Source organism: Callospermophilus lateralis, chromosome 13, assembly GCF_048772815.1.
Source record: "Callospermophilus lateralis isolate mCalLat2 chromosome 13, mCalLat2.hap1, whole genome shotgun sequence".
Classification (NCBI taxonomy): Eukaryota; Metazoa; Chordata; class Mammalia; order Rodentia; family Sciuridae; genus Callospermophilus; species Callospermophilus lateralis.
Window position 1 is genome coordinate 57,219,734 of NC_135317.1, and position 16,819 is coordinate 57,236,552.

Consider the following 16,819-nt stretch of genomic DNA (forward strand, 5'->3'; position numbering starts at 1 on the left):
CAAGATATTTGCATGACTCTCTCCTTCTTAATCTTATCTCAAATGTCATTCCATTAATGAATGTTCAGAGCTTATCCTACCTACATTCCCAGCTTTTTTTTTATCTGCTCTCCTTTTTCTCCTTTCCTATAGTACTTCTCCTCCCCTGAATTCCACCATTCTCTCTAGAATGTGAACACTACAGAAGGATAAATCTGTTTAATTCATCAAGCACTTAGAACAGTGCTGAACACATAATAGCAGCTCAATAAGTGTGTTGAATGAATCGAGTGGACCAGAATAGTGTAATCTTGGTTCCAAAACCCTATAAGAGCAATTCTGCAATGTAAAAAAAGTTAATCCATCTTATAGGAACTTAGAAGTAAACCTTTACCAAAATATTAGTGAATTAAAACCAGTAATATGTAAAAAGAGTAATACATTTTGACCAATTTGGTTTTAGAGCAGGAATGCAAAGTTTAACATTATCTAATCTCTCTAATTCACCTCATTAACAAGCAAAAGGGGGGAAATCACAAGATCATCTCAAAAGAGAAAAAGTATTTAGTAAAATATAGTATCCATTCATGATTAAAACAGAGCAAAACTAAGAGTAGAATGGAATATTTTTTTAAAAAGCAATAACAAATATGAAACCCAGTGTTTAACATTGAAAACTTTGCTTTGAGATCAGGAATAAAATATTGATGCCCACTATCCAGCCAGATCCTAGCCAGAGCAGTAAGGTAGGAAAACAGAAATTAATTGTATATAGACTAGAAGGGAAGAAAAATACTATTTTCTGCAGATGACATAATTGTGAATGTAGAAAATTAAAAAGGATATACAGGTAATATTTGAATTAATAAAAGAGTCTTAAAATTACTGGAAAAACTAATTTTCAAATAAAGTCATACTTTTAGGTATTAGGAGTAATAACTTCATATATGAAGTCTTAATTTGGGAGAGGGTTGTAATGTAACCTATAATAGTATCTTTTTGGGAATTTTTCCATTTTATCTGGGTTATCTAATTTGTTGGCATAAAATGATTTATTGCACTTATTGATTTATTGAACTCCCTAGTACTTTCTATTCATTTTTATAAAGTCAATGTCCCTTTCATTTCTGATTTTAGTAGTTTGAGTGTCAGTACCCATCCCCCCTCTCTCTTTCTCTCTCTCTCTCCCTCTGTATGTGTATGTATGTGTGTGTGTGTGTGTGTGTGTGTGTGTGTGTAGTCATTCTTTCTAAAATTTGTCAAATTTATTGATCTCTTCAAAGAGCCAACTTTTTGGTTTCATTGATTTCTACTTCAGTTTATTGTTTCTGGATATGAAACTAACATAAAAATCAATTATTTTCCTGTATGCCAGTTATAGCTAGAGATTGAAATTTTTAGCCCCACGTGGTGGTACACACTTGGAATCCCATCTATTTGGGAGGTGGAGGCAGGAAGGTTGCAAGCTCAGGGCCATCCTACACAACTTGGTGAGACCCTGCTTCAAAATTAAAAAAAAAAAAAAAAAAGGTGGGGGGAGGGCTAGGAAAGTAGCCCAATTATAGAGTGCTCCTGAATTCTGTCCCTAGTCCTTAAAAAAAGAAAAAAATGATGGGACAATTCAGTATCTCTTTGGGAAAAGAAAAAGTTAAATTGGTTTGAGTGATGGACCTAAATGTACAAGTCAACAATAAAGCTTTTAGACTATGACCTATTTCATGGCCTCACACCAGGAATGACATCTTAAAAGAGACACAGAGACATAAAATATAAGAAAAAGTGATAAATTTATATAGATTTAAAATTAGCAATGTTAATTTTAAAAAAAGCACCATTAACAAAGTGAAAAGGAAAGCAATCCTTAGCAAGAAAAGTAAAGTAGGAGGCATCACAATACCAGACCTTAACCTATACTACAGAGCTACAGTAATAAAAACGGTATAGTACTGGCATCAAAATAGTCTGTAGACCAATGGTACAGAATAGAGGACACAGAGACAAACCCACATAAATACAGTTTTCATACTAGACAAGGGTGCCAAAAACATTCGCTGGAGAAAAGATAGTCTATTCAATAAATGGTGCTGGCAAAACTGGAAATTCATATGTAGCAAAATGAAATTAAACCTCTATCTCTCACCCTGCACAAAAATCAACTCAAAGTGGATCAAAGACTTAGAAACTAGAATAGAGACTCTACAGCTAATAGAAGAAAAAATAGGCCCAAATCTTCACCACGTTGGCATAGGATCTGACTTCCTTAATAAGACTCCTAAAATCAAGAATCAATAAATGTGATGGATTCAAATTAAGAAGCTTCTTCTCAGCAAAGGAAACAATCAATAATGTGAGGAGAAAGCCTACAAATTGAGAGAAAATCTTTATCACATGCACCTCTGTTAAAGCATTAATTTCTAGGATACATAAGGAACTCAAACAACTTAACACCAAAAAACAAAACAAAACAAACAAATAACCTAATCAATAAATGGGCTAAGAAACTGAACAAAAAGAAATACAGTTGATCAACATATACATGAAAAAGTGTTCAATGTCTCTAGCAATTAGAGAAATGCAAATCAAAACTACTCTGATTTCATTTCACTCCTGTCAGAATGGCAATCATCAAGAATACAGGCAGCAATAAATATTGGTAAGGATGTGGGGGAAAAGGTACACTCATACATTGCTGGTGGGACTGTAAATTGGTGTAATCACTATGGAAAGCAGTGTGGAGATTCCTCAGAAAACTGGGATGGAACCACCATTTGACCCAGCTATCCCACTCCTTGATTTATATCTAAAAGACTTAAAATCGGCATACTACACCCCAGTAATACAGCCATGTCAGTGTTTATAGCAGCTCAATTCACAATAGCTAAACTATGGAACCAACCTAGGTGTCCCTCAATACATGAATGGATAAAGAAAATGTGGTATATATACTCAGTGGAATATTACTCAGTTTTAAAGAAAAGTGAAATTATGGCATCTGCCAGTAAATGGTTGGAGTTGGAGAATATCATGCTAAGTGAAATAAGCCAATCCCACAAAACCAAAGACCAAATGTTTTCTCTAATATATGGATGCTAATTCATAATAAGGCAGGGGACACTAGGGAAGAATAGTGTCTTAGATTAGTAGAGGGAAGTGATGTGGGGATAGGAAAGATAGTAGAATGAAACAGACATTATTACTTTATGTATATATGTGACGACATGACCAATATGATTCTGCAACATGTACACTCAGAAAAGTGAGAAATTATATCCCATCTATGTATGATATATCAAAGACATGAATGCATTCTACTATCATGTATAACTAATTAAAACATAAAAAATTAAATCCCTAAATTAAAGAAAAAGTTCTTGAGATCAGTGTACATGTGTGAATCTGTAACAATGAATGCCACTATTATGCATAGTTATAAGACACCAATAAAAATATATGCATAGATAAATAAATAAAAAAGAAAGAAAGTGAAAAAGCCAGCTGTGGAATAGGAGTTACCTGCAACACATGAAGAATCCTGACATCACGATTTTGAACATAGGAAGCCAACTCTAATATATTTTGCATGATTCCATTTCTGTAAAATTTAAAACTGGCAAAACTAATTGTACTATTTAGAGATGATTACTTAGGTGGTAAAATTCTAAAGAAAGAGCTGGGTGCACACACGTGTAATCCCAGCAGCTGGGGAAGCTGAAGCAGAAGGATCGCAAGTTCAAAGGCAGCCTCAGCAAAAGCTAGGCACTTAGCAACTCAGTGAGACTCAGTGAAATAAAATACAAAAATATAAATAAAATATAAATAAAATATAAATAAAATAGGGCTGGGGGTGTGGCTTAGTGGTCGAGTGCCCCTGAGTTCAATCCCTGGTACCAAAAATAAATTCTAAAGAAAGGAATTTTTCTTGATTAGTTAGACAACAGAAAAAGGGTCTTCTTGGATGCTGGCTTTACTGTGTTGTTCATGACCTGGATGGTTATGTGTATGTTGGCTTCATAGTTTCATTTACTTGTAAATTTATATAGTATGCACTTTTTCTATATATTTTTTCAATGAAATAAAGTTTAAATTTTTAATTGAATTTAATTTTTACCTTTTTAAAAATTTTTGCTTTTTCATGTCTGATTTGTACAAAATACTTTTAGATTTTTAAAAAATGTTTTCTCCTAGTGTTTGGAAATCTTCATATTTGTAAATAGTTCAAATTGATCAGCCCTAGATTAAGTAGTATAGCAAATCTAACCTTTAAGACTTTTAGTTCTATGATACTTTTAATAAAACAGAAGAATTCAATCTGTACCAAAATGGAAATTAGACTTGGTATCTCTGCTTTTTCAGTGTCATCAAAGCTAAGAAACTTTCTCTGTAATTAAGATTGAATAGCTGGTACGATGGCACACGCCTGTAATCCCAGTGGCTCGGGAGGTTGAGGCAAGAGGATCGCGAGTTCAAAGCCGGCCTCAGCAAAAGCAAGATGTTAAGCCAACTCAGTGAGACCCTGTCTCTTCATGAAATCCAAAACAGTAGGGCTGGGGATGTGGCTCAGTGGTTGAGTGCCCCTGAGTTCAATCCCTGGTACTAAAAAAAGAATAAATAAAAGAATTAATCTAGAAGAAAGGCCAGCACTTTGACAATACATTTAGAAGATAAATCTTCTCTTGTACTCTCTTTTCTTCCACTCATTTCTCATTGCAGTCAGGGGGAGGGGTTAAGGAAAGCATAGTTATATTGGAAGAGTGAAGGGCACTAAGAACTAAGAGTGTCAGGAAAGAGGTAACAAGGTAAGATCAAGTAACTACAGGATTTTAGATCAAAAATAAACCAAAGAATTGAGGAAATCTCTTAAAATATAAATCACATTAGTGAACTTTAAAATTTTTAAGAAGCTTATTTTAAAAAGACTTCAGTGGGAAGACAGGTATATAGTTTTGGGCTGAAATAAGAGGTGATGGAGGAAGGAGAACTGGGTATAACAGGATGGACAGATGGACAGTATGTTACATACGTTGCATAAATGTACATGTGAATGTATCTTGAAATTTGGAGGAATCGGCAAAGGATAGGGATATGATTAGAGAGGCTACTTTTTTAAGAATAGTTATTTAGCTGAGTACAACTGATAAAATAAAACTAAACTTCTTATTTCCAAGAGCAAGAATACTGATAGGAAGAAAGAGGAAAGGTCTTACGTAAATATTGAATATGGTCAAGCTAATGAGTGTTACTGCTGCTTAGCTGGTCATGAAAATCCAACTAAAGATTATCAAATAAGGAATTGTGTTTTTTACAAAGAGAAATGAAATGTTGTTTGCAACAGTTTTAAGTAACTTGCTTTTTATCTTTCAGTAATTACCCCTTAAGACATGTTTACTTAACTCTTGAAATATTTTATTAGGGATTGTGTATTCATGATGGTACCTGGAAGTCAGCAATTTATGGTTTTGGAGCTCGGAGTAATTTGAGAAAACTAAGAAGTGCATCAAATCTGAAACCTGTCCCACTCATTGGTACAAAATTGAAAAAAAGGTATGTCAATTCAAAATCTATTCTTTATTTGGTATAAGTATATTGTTTTGGGGTTAGCTATTAATAAAGAGTGTTACTAAGGAAAGCTTGGAGATTATTTTGTATTTAAATTCAGGATTATTTTCAAAGATAAAATATAATTAACACATTATCCTATGCTTAATTAATACATTTATTACATGTAATAGTACTTTTAAAAGTGCATTTTCTGATGCCATCTCACTACCAATATCAAAATTAAATGTCAGTTAAGTTTCATGCAGTCAGATCTTCTTAAAGTGTGATGATCTGAATGTAAATTAATCAATGTTACTCCTAGCACTTAGATGCACTTATGTGTAAGAATGTTACCAGATATGAGTTTAGGGTTGCACTGTTGAAAATAATGCTTTCTAAATCAATGTCTAGAGAGATGGAGGAGGGGGTTAAAAGGTTAAACCACACTTACCTGTACGTGGTATGAAGAAATTCAACACAGTTTCACTTATTCCTTGTTTGGGTGTAGGTATAGAAAATAAGGGAAAACTACAGAAGTAAATTTTAATTAAAGGCCCACCTACTATCTTTATTGTTATTAAGGCCTCAAGTAAAGTTTTAAATTTATTTATTCAAAAAATTACCCACTGAGAGGCTGGGGTTGTGGCTCAGTGGTAGCGCGCTTGCCTAGCATGTGTGATGCACTGGGTTCAATTCTTAGCACCGCATACAAATAAATAATTAAATAAAGGTCCATCAACAACTAAAAAATATTTTTAAAAAATTACCCGCTGAATTTGTGGTCACTGTAGTTGGAGGAAATGCAAAATATTCATGTTTGTCCTTGCAGGTGGCCTGTTTCTTATTGTAGAGAACTCAACACATATTCCATTCCTTTCTTGGGATCTGATATGTCTGTTGTGAAGCGGACTCAACGTTACTTGTATGAAGTTTTAGAGGAATCACCAGTAAGTAAATATGATTTAATTATTAATAAGAGTATTCTGTGTTTGTTGTATTTTCCCTATCTATTCAATGAAGGTTTTTATGTTTATAAAGAAAGAAGAGAGCACTAATTAAAGCATTGTTTCAGCTTCTAGAACTATACAGAATTGCAAGGGTAGAGCATTTTGCATTTTATCTGGGTAATTATAACCATGCCCATGATTCAAATCTAACCTATTAAATACTACGTAACATAACGTAACAGCAGCAAATTCACAGAAAATTCTGGTGTCGTAAACATGTAACAGTCCCTGCTCAGTGTTTCTGCTGCTAGATCACATTCCACAATGGCTTGTGAAGGTGTCTAGGACCTCCTTCCTTTCCTTACCTTGCTTTTTAATTTGTTTATTCAAAAAATTTGTACTTTTGGTGAGGGAAGTAATGGTTCCCAATGCTGAGACTTGAAGAGAAAACTATATCTCAAGATAAAAAGTGGAGGTTAAATTTTTCTCATAGGAGTTGAAAGTGGAGTTTCCATTCTGAAATGTTTCATTGCTAAATCTAGATATATTATGAAATATGTGGATTTTTTTGCTCAAGTAGGGGATGCTAATTACCATTTGTAACAATTTCTTTTAAAAATAGGCACTGAGGACTGGGGGTATATCTTAGTGGTAGGTGAGTAAGGATCACTTGCCACTGATTCTTTTACACCACTATTTCACATTTTACCCCCTAATAGAATTATACCATCACTTGCTGATTCTTTTATTTTCATTAGTGGCTTTTTTCAAAAATCTACCCAACCCCCAGCATGTATGAGGCACGGGGCTCAATCTATAGCATCAGAGAAAGAAAAAAAAAAAAATGTTCCCAGTGTCTGGTTTCTGAACAAGCTTTCAGAACTTAATGCACTGATAAAGTGGAAACTGCTTTGTTCATATTTGTGACTGGAGAATACTTGAAAAGTAGCTAATATTCTTACAGTACTTGGTCTAAAATGTAGGGTAACATTCTAATTTTGCTCTCAAACTAGGTTCAATATGCTGCTTATATAACTATGGGAGGCATCACCTCTGTTATTAAGCTGATGTTTGCAGGACTTTTCTTTTTATTTTTTGTGAAGTTTGGCATTGGAAGACATCTTCTCATAAAAGTAAGTAAAATTTTATGAAATTAAATCTTTAAAAGTGTTTTTCATGAGTTTTTAAAAAATATCACTGATGGTTTGTTTTTTCTTTTTCCTTTAGTTCCCATGGCTCTTCTCCTTTGGTTATTTTTCCAAACAAGGTCCAACACAAAAACAGGTAAATCTCTCTTTTGTATCCAGGTCTCCAAAATAATATTTTTCTTTATTTTATTTTGGATCTGAGGATGTAACTCAATGGTAGAGCACTTGCCTAGTGTTTTAGTCAGCTGTTTTGCTGCTGTGACTAAAAAGACCCAATCAGAACAACAGTAGAGGAGGAAAAGTTTATTTAAGGGCTCACAGTTTCAGAGGTCTCAGTCCATAGACAGCTGGCTCCATTCCTCTGGGCTTAAGGTGAGGCAGAGCAATAGGGCAGAAGAGTGTGGCAGAAGTGACTCACATGATGATCAGAAAGCAAAGAGAGATCTCTACTCTCCAGATAAAAAAATATATACCCTATAGCCACACCCCCAATGCCCCACCTTCTCCAGCCACACCCCACCTGCCTTCAGTTATCACTTAATTAATCCCATTGGGTGATTAATTCACTGATTGGGTTTGGCTTTTGTAACCCAATCATTTCTTCTCTGAACTTTCTTGCATTGTCTCACACTTGAGCTTTTGGGGACACTTCACATCCAAGCCATAGCACCTAGCACACATGAAGCTCAAACCCCAGCACCTCAGCAAAAAAAAAAAAAAAAAAGTTGTCATGTTATTTTGTATTTACTCTTTCTCAGTACAGTGATAGCAGACAGCAATATGTAGACTTGGTGGGGGACTTACTGTGTTCACCTAATCTTATAATCACCTTGGAAGTAGGTGTTATTATTAGGTCCATTTTACATATGAGGAAACTTAAGGCACATAGAGGTTGAGAACCTTGCCCATGGTCCTATCGCTAGTAAATAGCCGGCTGGGATGAGAACCCAGTCAGTTGACTCCAGAATTTGTATTATCCTTCTTCATAGAGCGCTGAAATATTTTTATTCCTCCATTTTTCTTTTGTCTCTTCTTTGCCTTCAGGTTTTCATCCTCTTCCCTAGACCCTGAATTCCCAAGGCAGATAAAATGAATTATCAGGTGTCCAATATCCTCAACACTACAGCTGCCTGTTTTTTTACCATTAGTGTAACAAATCTCAACCCTGAGTTAGGGTGTGGGTCATTTATCCTTCATCTCCTTTACACAGGGCACTTCTGGGGAGAAATTCCACTGCTGAGCAGATGGTCCCCCACAAATTCTCATTTTATCCTCTAGTGAAATTCTAGGATCACTTGCCACTGATTCATTTACTTTTAATTAGTGGCTTTTTTCAAAAATCTACCCAACCCCAAACCTTTCTCTATCTGTCCATTATCTTGATTTCTACTTCCCTAAAAGAACTGAGAGCATCTCTTGTGTTCTTGAATTCTGCCCTTAGACCTGTCATCATTTGTTCCCATCATCATCTTCTTTACTTTTTCTGGAAAAAGTGTTTTTCTATACACCATGCTCATAACAACATTAGCATTTATTGTGCTGCAATCACTGGGCTACAGACTCTATATCTTATTTAGTCCTCCAGCAGCCATTGAGGCAGAGGTATTATTATCATCCACGTTTATAGTTGAGGAAATAAACAGAGGGTGTTATTTGTCTAAGTCCATACAGCTAGAATGTAGTGGATCCTAAATTCAAACTAGTCTGAGTCTTATCCATGACTGCTACTTTTGATCAGATTCCCTCCTGACTTCCTCAGTTGATTGTTCCTTTTCTCTCCTCTAGATTCTATCTCCTGCCTCGCTACAGGTTCTTTCTTCTCATTCTGAAAACATTCCAATGTCTTTTTCACCCTGAGAGAGAGCCCTGGCCTTTCCTTCACCCTTCATTATTCCCCCTAACATTACCATTGACTTCTTAAAAAATTTTTTTTTCTTTTTTATTGGTTGTTCAAAACATTACAAAGCTCATGATATATCATCCTTCATACATTTGACTCAATTGGGTTTTGAACTCCCATTTTTACCCCAAATACAAATTGCAGAATCACATTGGTTACACACTCACCTTTTTACATAATGGCATATTAGTGACTGTTGTATTCTGCTACCTTTCCTATCCCCTACTATCCCCCTCCCTTAAAAAATATTTTTATTGGTGCATTGTAGTTATAATAGTGGGGTTCATTTGACATAATCATACAAGAATGAATAAAATTTGCTCCATTTCTATCCCCAGTACTTCCTCTTTCCTACCTCTCCTCCCTTCTGCTGTACCCCTTCCTCTCCTCTTCTGGTCTTCCTTCTATTTATTTATCATTATGTTCATTGATGCTTTATAGATTTACATAAAGCTGAAATTCACTGTGGTTACTCATATATATACATAGCATAATTTGGTCAATTTCGTTCTCCCTTTTCCTATTCTTACTTTCTCCCATCATTGACTTTATATCTGCTAAATGCATTGAGTGCTTGTTAGTCCTTATTTAATGTCTGTTATCTTTGACATTATTATTGTCCTTCTTTGAAATACTTAGAATACTTACTTCCTCTGGCTTGTGAGTTAATAGTTCTATTAAGTTTCCTTTCTCTTTCTCCTACTTCATCTCCTTTCTACTCCTTAAATATTGAACATTCCTGGGCTTCATCCTTGGCCCACTTCTCACTTACTCTAAGTGATAGCAGAGCTCTTAACACACACATTTATATTTCCAGATTGACAGAGCCATCTATTTTACTAGGCAGATATCCCATGGGCACTTCAAATTCAACAAGCCCAAATCTGCACTTTCCCCCAAACTTTTTCCCTATATTTTCCATCTGACACCATCATCTTCCAACCAGAAATATAGGCATTCTAGATTTTTCTCTAAACCCATCATAATTGACTTGGTTCAGGCCTTTATCTCTCTTTTTCTTTTAATTGTGGTAAAATATACAAAACAAATGTTTACCATTTTAAATATTTCAAGTGTTCAGTGACATTAAGTACATTTCATATTTTTGTGCAACCATCATTACCATCCAGATATATAACTATTTTTATCTTGTAACACTGAAATATTGTACTCATTAAATAATATCTCCCATTACCCCACTCCCTAGCCCTGGCAACCACCATTTTACTTGCTGTTGCTATGGATTTGATGACTGTAGATACCTTATATAAATGGAATGACAAAGTATTTGTCTTTTGTGTCTGGCCTCATTTCACTTAGCTTAATGTCCTCAGGGTTCATCTGTGTTGTAGCATGTGCCAGATCTCCTTCCTTTTTAAGGCTGAATAATATTTCATTTTAGGTATATACCACATTTTGTTGATCTGTTCATCTGTGAGTAGATACTTGGGTTGTTCCAACATTGTGGATCCTGGATGTTGTGGATCATGCTGCTGTGAATGTGGGTGTGCAGCGGTCTTTTCAGTGCTATGGTCTACATTCTTCTTTTACATATATATGCAGAAATGGAATTGCTAGATCATATATTAATTCTATTTTTAATTTTTTTAATATTTATTTTTTAGTTGTAGTTGGACACAATACTTTTATTTATTTATTTTTATGTGGTGCTGAGGATTGAACCCAGGGCCTCACACATACTAGGTGAGTGCTCTACTGCTGAGCCACAACCCCAGCCCTCTGTTTTTAATTTTTTGAGGAACCACTAAACTCTTTTTCATAGTAACTTCCAATAGTATAACAGGGTTCCAATTCTCCACATCTTCACCAGCATTTGCTTTTTTTTTTTTTTTTTTTTTTTAAGTTTTTTGGATAATAGCCATTGTAATGGGTGTGAGGTCTTATGGGTGAGGGTCTTATGGTGGTTTTCGTTTGTTTTTCTCTAATGATTAGTGATGTTGACCATATTTTCATGTGTTTATAGACCATTTGTATATCTTCTTTAGAGAAATGTCTCTTCAAGTCCCTTTGCCCATTTTAAAATTATTTCATAGTTGTTTATTTAGTTTTGGGAGTTATTGGTCTGTTTTGGATCTGAGCCCCTTTTGAGACATTTGGGTTGCAAGTATTTTCTCCTGTTCTGTGAGTTGCATTCTCATTCTTTGGATAGTGCAGGCCTTTATTTCTGGACTGATGTTTCATAGCCTTCTGTAGTTTCTTTCTAATCCATCTTTTCATGACCATCTAAGAGGTCTTTCTAAGACAGAAAATCTGACTCTGTTACGTTGTTTCTTGTTATTGACTTAAAAAAAAAAAAAAAAAAAAAAAACAACCAAGAAACAAAAACACTTCCCTAACTACTTTTTTTTTTTTTTTTTTTTTTTTTTTTGCAGTGATTCTTTACTGGGATTCTACTTGTCAGAATCACCCAAGGATGTTTTGGGATTTTTTTTTCCCCAAAATACATATGCCCTGATTCACGTTCTGATTTAGTAGAGCTAGACTGTGGCCTGAAAATATAAAGCAGTGGTTCCCAACTCTGGGAAAGACAAAAATGATGATCAGAGATTCTGGTTCATGGTCTGGAATGTAGTCTGGGCACTGGAGTTTTTAAAAGCTTCCCAGTGATGCTAATGTACTGCCGAGGTTGAGAATCACTGCTGTAGAGGTATGCTCCTGGTCAGGTTGAATAATTTTGATACATACCCCTAGAGCATGACTGATAGGAATTCCATCTCCAGAGGTGTGAGGCCACCCTAGACACATTATGATCTAATTCTAGATGGCAGATCAGTTTTATTTTTTTATCCATCTCTGATTAATTGGAGTACTAGCTCAAAGACTATGTTGAAAATTGTTCTAAAGCTGAATGTGTGCCTGGCCTGTAAGAGGGTTATGATCACAGCACTATGCCATAACAGGAGAGGGGACAAGTTTGCATTGTATATCTGACCTTGTCTGTACCTCTTGAGTTGTAGATTCTAGATATACCATGCTACTACATCCCTTCTTGTCTTTAAATAATGGTTGCTCCATTCTGGAATGTACCTTGCTTTTTTGTTTAATAAACTTCTATTAAAATATGTGTGTGCATACATTTTAAAACTCTGCCCTCAGCCACAGGAGATTTAATAATGCCCTGCTTTGAGCTTTTCCTTCATTTATTAGTTCATGTCTCATATTGTTATTAATTTTTTTAGAGAGAGAATTTTTAATATTTATTTTTTAGTTTTCGGTGAGGGCACAACATCTTTGTTTGTATGTGGTGCTGAGGATCGAACCTGGGCTGCATGCATGCCAGGCAAGTGCGCTACCACCTGAGCCACATCTCCAGCCCCATCATATTGTTATTAAATTTGCTTAAGTGCTGGGGTTGTGGCTCAGTGGTAGAGCATTTGCTTGGCATGTGTGAGCACTGGGTTTGATTCTCAGACCACATATAAACAAACAAATAAATAAACAAATAAAGGTCCTTTGACAACTAAAAAACATATATTTTAAAAATTTGCTTATCTATCTCTTTCCTCAATGAATTGTAAATTCCAGGAAAGAAATAGTTTATTTATATCATAGGGCCTAATATATATAGTATCTGACCTTTAATTGATATTTAATAAAAATCATTTTGATTATGGCTGCATTCTTTGATACCCTATTTCTAAATTTAGTGATTATAAAAGATGATAGGATAAATGCTCTAAATTTAATTTTTTGAATTTGATTTTTATATCTGTGAGTGATGTAATTGTATGTCTGTTCCCCAGGCCTCTTCTAGCTTTTCCTCTTAAACTGCCTATATTGATGGTGCACTCATTCTTTAAGCTACAATCTAAGCATCATCTTCATCTCATCCCTATTACTCATCATCTCTCCCACCCCACTTCACACCAGTCACCAAAACTTATAACTTCAAAGAATTCACGTTTGCCCATGCTTAAATGATGACAAGATGTTGTGGTAGACAAAATATTGATTTTTTTATCTATTTATCACATGAAGTAGAAATAAGTTTTATTGTGTTCCAGAAGGAAATGACATATTTAATAAATGAACCTTTTGCTTTCTCTTGCAGATGGATGGCTCATCATTTACATTGACATTCTTTGGTCAAGGATACAAACAAGGCCTTTCTACTGATAAGCTCAAACCAAATATCAGAATTTGTACTCAGGTGAAAGGACCAGGTATTTCATATATGACTTAAGAATGCTTGGGAGTCTTACATTGTGATATAATCTATAAAGTGATATGTCATTACAATCTATTCTTTCTTTCTTAATTTTCTTTTTGGGTACTGGGGATTGAACTCAGGGGCACTCAACCACTGACCCACATCCCTGGCCCTACCCTATTTTCTGTTTTATCTAGAGACAGGGTCTCACTGAGTTGCTTAGCACCTCACCTTTGCTGAGGCTGGCTTTGAACTTGCAATCCTCCTGCTTCAGTCTCCCAAGCCACTGGGCTTATAGGCACCACCGCACCCAGCTTATCTTTTCTTTATTTAGAGCTTAGTTGTTTGCACAAAATATTTAAGTAATTTAAAATTATTCTGTCAATGGAAGGATTGAAATTATTAGTATAAGCCAATTTTATTAGTGCATCCTTCCCTCTGTTTTTTTTCTCATTAACCATTTAATAATTCAGAATAGCAATTTAAATTAGTAACAAGAAAAGGTGCTACTTCATTTTTTACTTGTTTTAACCTCATGCTTAAGCAGTCTAACATGAACCAAATCTGTGATCCCAGGTGTTTTGGGAGTCTTTGAACACCCAGATATTGTCTGGAAAACATGTGCATTTTTCAAAGGAGGGTTAGGATCTATTTCTCCAAAAAAAACTTTTACTATAAATTTTAGAGGACTATACAGAGATGTTCTACTTATGAATTATAAGTTTAATAGGGATAATTTGTAATTACCATGGGCCCTGATGGATCACAGGGGATTTTAATTAAGCCAGACATCATGTGTTTGTATTTTTCCCCCTTTTCAAATTCCCACCTGGCTTTAAAGTTAACTGTTTTTTTATTATTTGACAGAAATGTAAATACTAATGTCCCACTTGCTTGTAGACTCTTTTTAAAGTAATCTAGGTGTAGCCAGTTGTTTTTCCTTAAGATATTGAGAGGTTTTTTTGTTTTGTTTTTGTTAATGAACTATGTGAATGCAGATGGGTATCAGTTTGATATATTAATAGAGTGAATAAAAAACAACCGAGTGGGGCTGGGTTGTAACTCAGCGGTAGAGCACTTGCCTAGCGTGCGTGAGGCACTGGGTTCTATCCTCGGCACTACATAAAAATAAAATAAAGGTTATTGTGTCTACCTACAACTAAAAACAAATATTAAAACAACAACAACCTAGGATCATGATTTCAATGATTATCAAGAAGCAGTAAATTGTAATGGACAAGAGTGAACTAGCTGCCTGGGTGTGTTTCTGGCTTAGCCATTGCCTAACTTTGTGAGTTTGGAAAAGGTTAAGTGACCAAGCCTCAATTTGTTAATCTGTAAAATAGGGATAAAAATAGTACTAATCCCAGTGGTAGATCATTTGCCTGGCATGGGTGAGGCCTTGGGTTTAATCCCCAGCATCAAACACACACACAAACACACAAAAATAGTATCACTGTTGTGAAAATTGAGTTTAGTAGATTTAAAGCAATTAATACATATACTTTGTAACATTTAATATGTTTAATAAAATAGATTGAGCCTGTAATCCCAGTTACTCAGGAGGCTGAGGCAGGAGGGTTACAAGTTTGAGGCCAGTCTCAACAACTGAGTAAGACCTTGTCTCAAAATTTTAAAAATTGAAGGGTAGGGCTGGGGTTATGGCTCAGTGGTAGAGCACTCGTCTAGCACGTGGGAGGCCCTGGGTTCAATCCTCAGCACTGCATTAAAATAAAGATATTGTGTCCAACTAAAACAAACAAAAAAAAAATTTGAAGGGTAGATAATATAGCTCAGTGGTAGAGTACTCCTGGGTTCAATCCCCAGAACTGCCAAAATATAAAAAATAAATACAGGTTGAAATTTCCTAACCTGAAAATCTGAAATTTGAAATGATACAAAATCCATAACTTTTTGAATACTAGCATGACACCAGAAGTGGAAAATTCCACACCTGACTTCATGTGATGGGTTGTGATCAAAATGCAGGTGTGCTAAAAATATTGTTTAAAATTACCTTGAGGTTATATTTATATTTTGTGGTTGTACATAGTCCCATCTCCAAGATAGCTCATTATGTATAAGCAAATATTCTAAAATCTGAAAAATTATAAAATCTAAAACACAAAAGTCCCAAGCATTTTGAATAAGGGATCCCCAACCTGTACAGTAAAAAATTGTTATTTTTTGTTATAAGTGTTTAGAGTATCTTTTAAAAAAAAAATCTGTATACCTAGAGTTAGATAGAAAATCTATCATTTGATATTTGGGTGTTGTTTAATGCAGACTTCATGAACAATTTTTTTTTTTCCTTGATCAACCTTTTCTGTAGAGGCTGGCTATGTGACTACCCCCATAGCCATGGTTCAGGCAGCCATGACTCTTCTAAACGATGTCTCTGATCTTCCTAAGGCGTAAGTTTGGGTTTCTTCTAGTTAGAAGATATCTTTTTAATATGTGTTATATTTTAAATCATTTTGCTTCGATTTTCAGGCTTTGGGTCTACACATAAACATGTACAGTTCCTTTGATCTAAAGATATAGGTTAATTAAAATAAAAGGACAGTTTCTTACCAGTCTTGGGAATAACTGCAGAGGTAAATGAGAGGAGATTGAAAAGTGTGAGAGCCATGTAAGTTGGCTTTGGTTTCTTATAAAAATAGCTCAAATCCAGAGTTAGCCACTCAGAAAAGGTCCCTCTTGTTAAATAGTGTAAACAGGAACTTCTCATCAGTGTTGAGCAATACCAAGCTGGCAGGCTGCAGGAGCCCTGACTGATGCCAGATGTGTGAATTGAGTCATGGATCCTGGCTGATGGTTATCAAATGTACTGTCTTACTGGAGCATTTGGCTTTTATCTTCAATTAGGCTAACTTTACAAATGAACATAGACCTGCAGCTAAGAGGTAAATCAGGTATAACCTAAAACAATATTAAATTATTAGGTTTGATTTTTATTATATGTATTGTTATAGTATATTACTTAATACTATATATAATATATATTGTATATAGAAACTTAATTTTTTCAAATACTGTGTTATCTTTGAAAATATGTGGTACTTTGTAAATGTTAGCCATTATATTTAAAGAAACTTCTTCTTTATCTAGTTTAAGTTCTGTTTATATTTTAATA

At 34.8% G+C, this 16,819-nt stretch overlaps 1 protein-coding gene across 1 annotated transcript in view; it reads left to right on the plus strand.

Moving 5' to 3' along the window:
* Positions 1–16,819, plus strand: part of Sccpdh (saccharopine dehydrogenase (putative)) — a 37,904-nt gene that overhangs the window by 20,057 nt on the left and 1,028 nt on the right. Inside the window, exons 6-11 of the mRNA XM_076873148.1 lie at positions 5,390–5,520; positions 6,347–6,464; positions 7,478–7,597; positions 7,692–7,748; positions 13,585–13,696; positions 16,016–16,097. Coding sequence (XP_076729263.1) covers positions 5,390–5,520; positions 6,347–6,464; positions 7,478–7,597; positions 7,692–7,748; positions 13,585–13,696; positions 16,016–16,097 — 620 coding nt within the window. The remainder of the gene's footprint in view (positions 1–5,389; positions 5,521–6,346; positions 6,465–7,477; positions 7,598–7,691; positions 7,749–13,584; positions 13,697–16,015; positions 16,098–16,819) is intronic.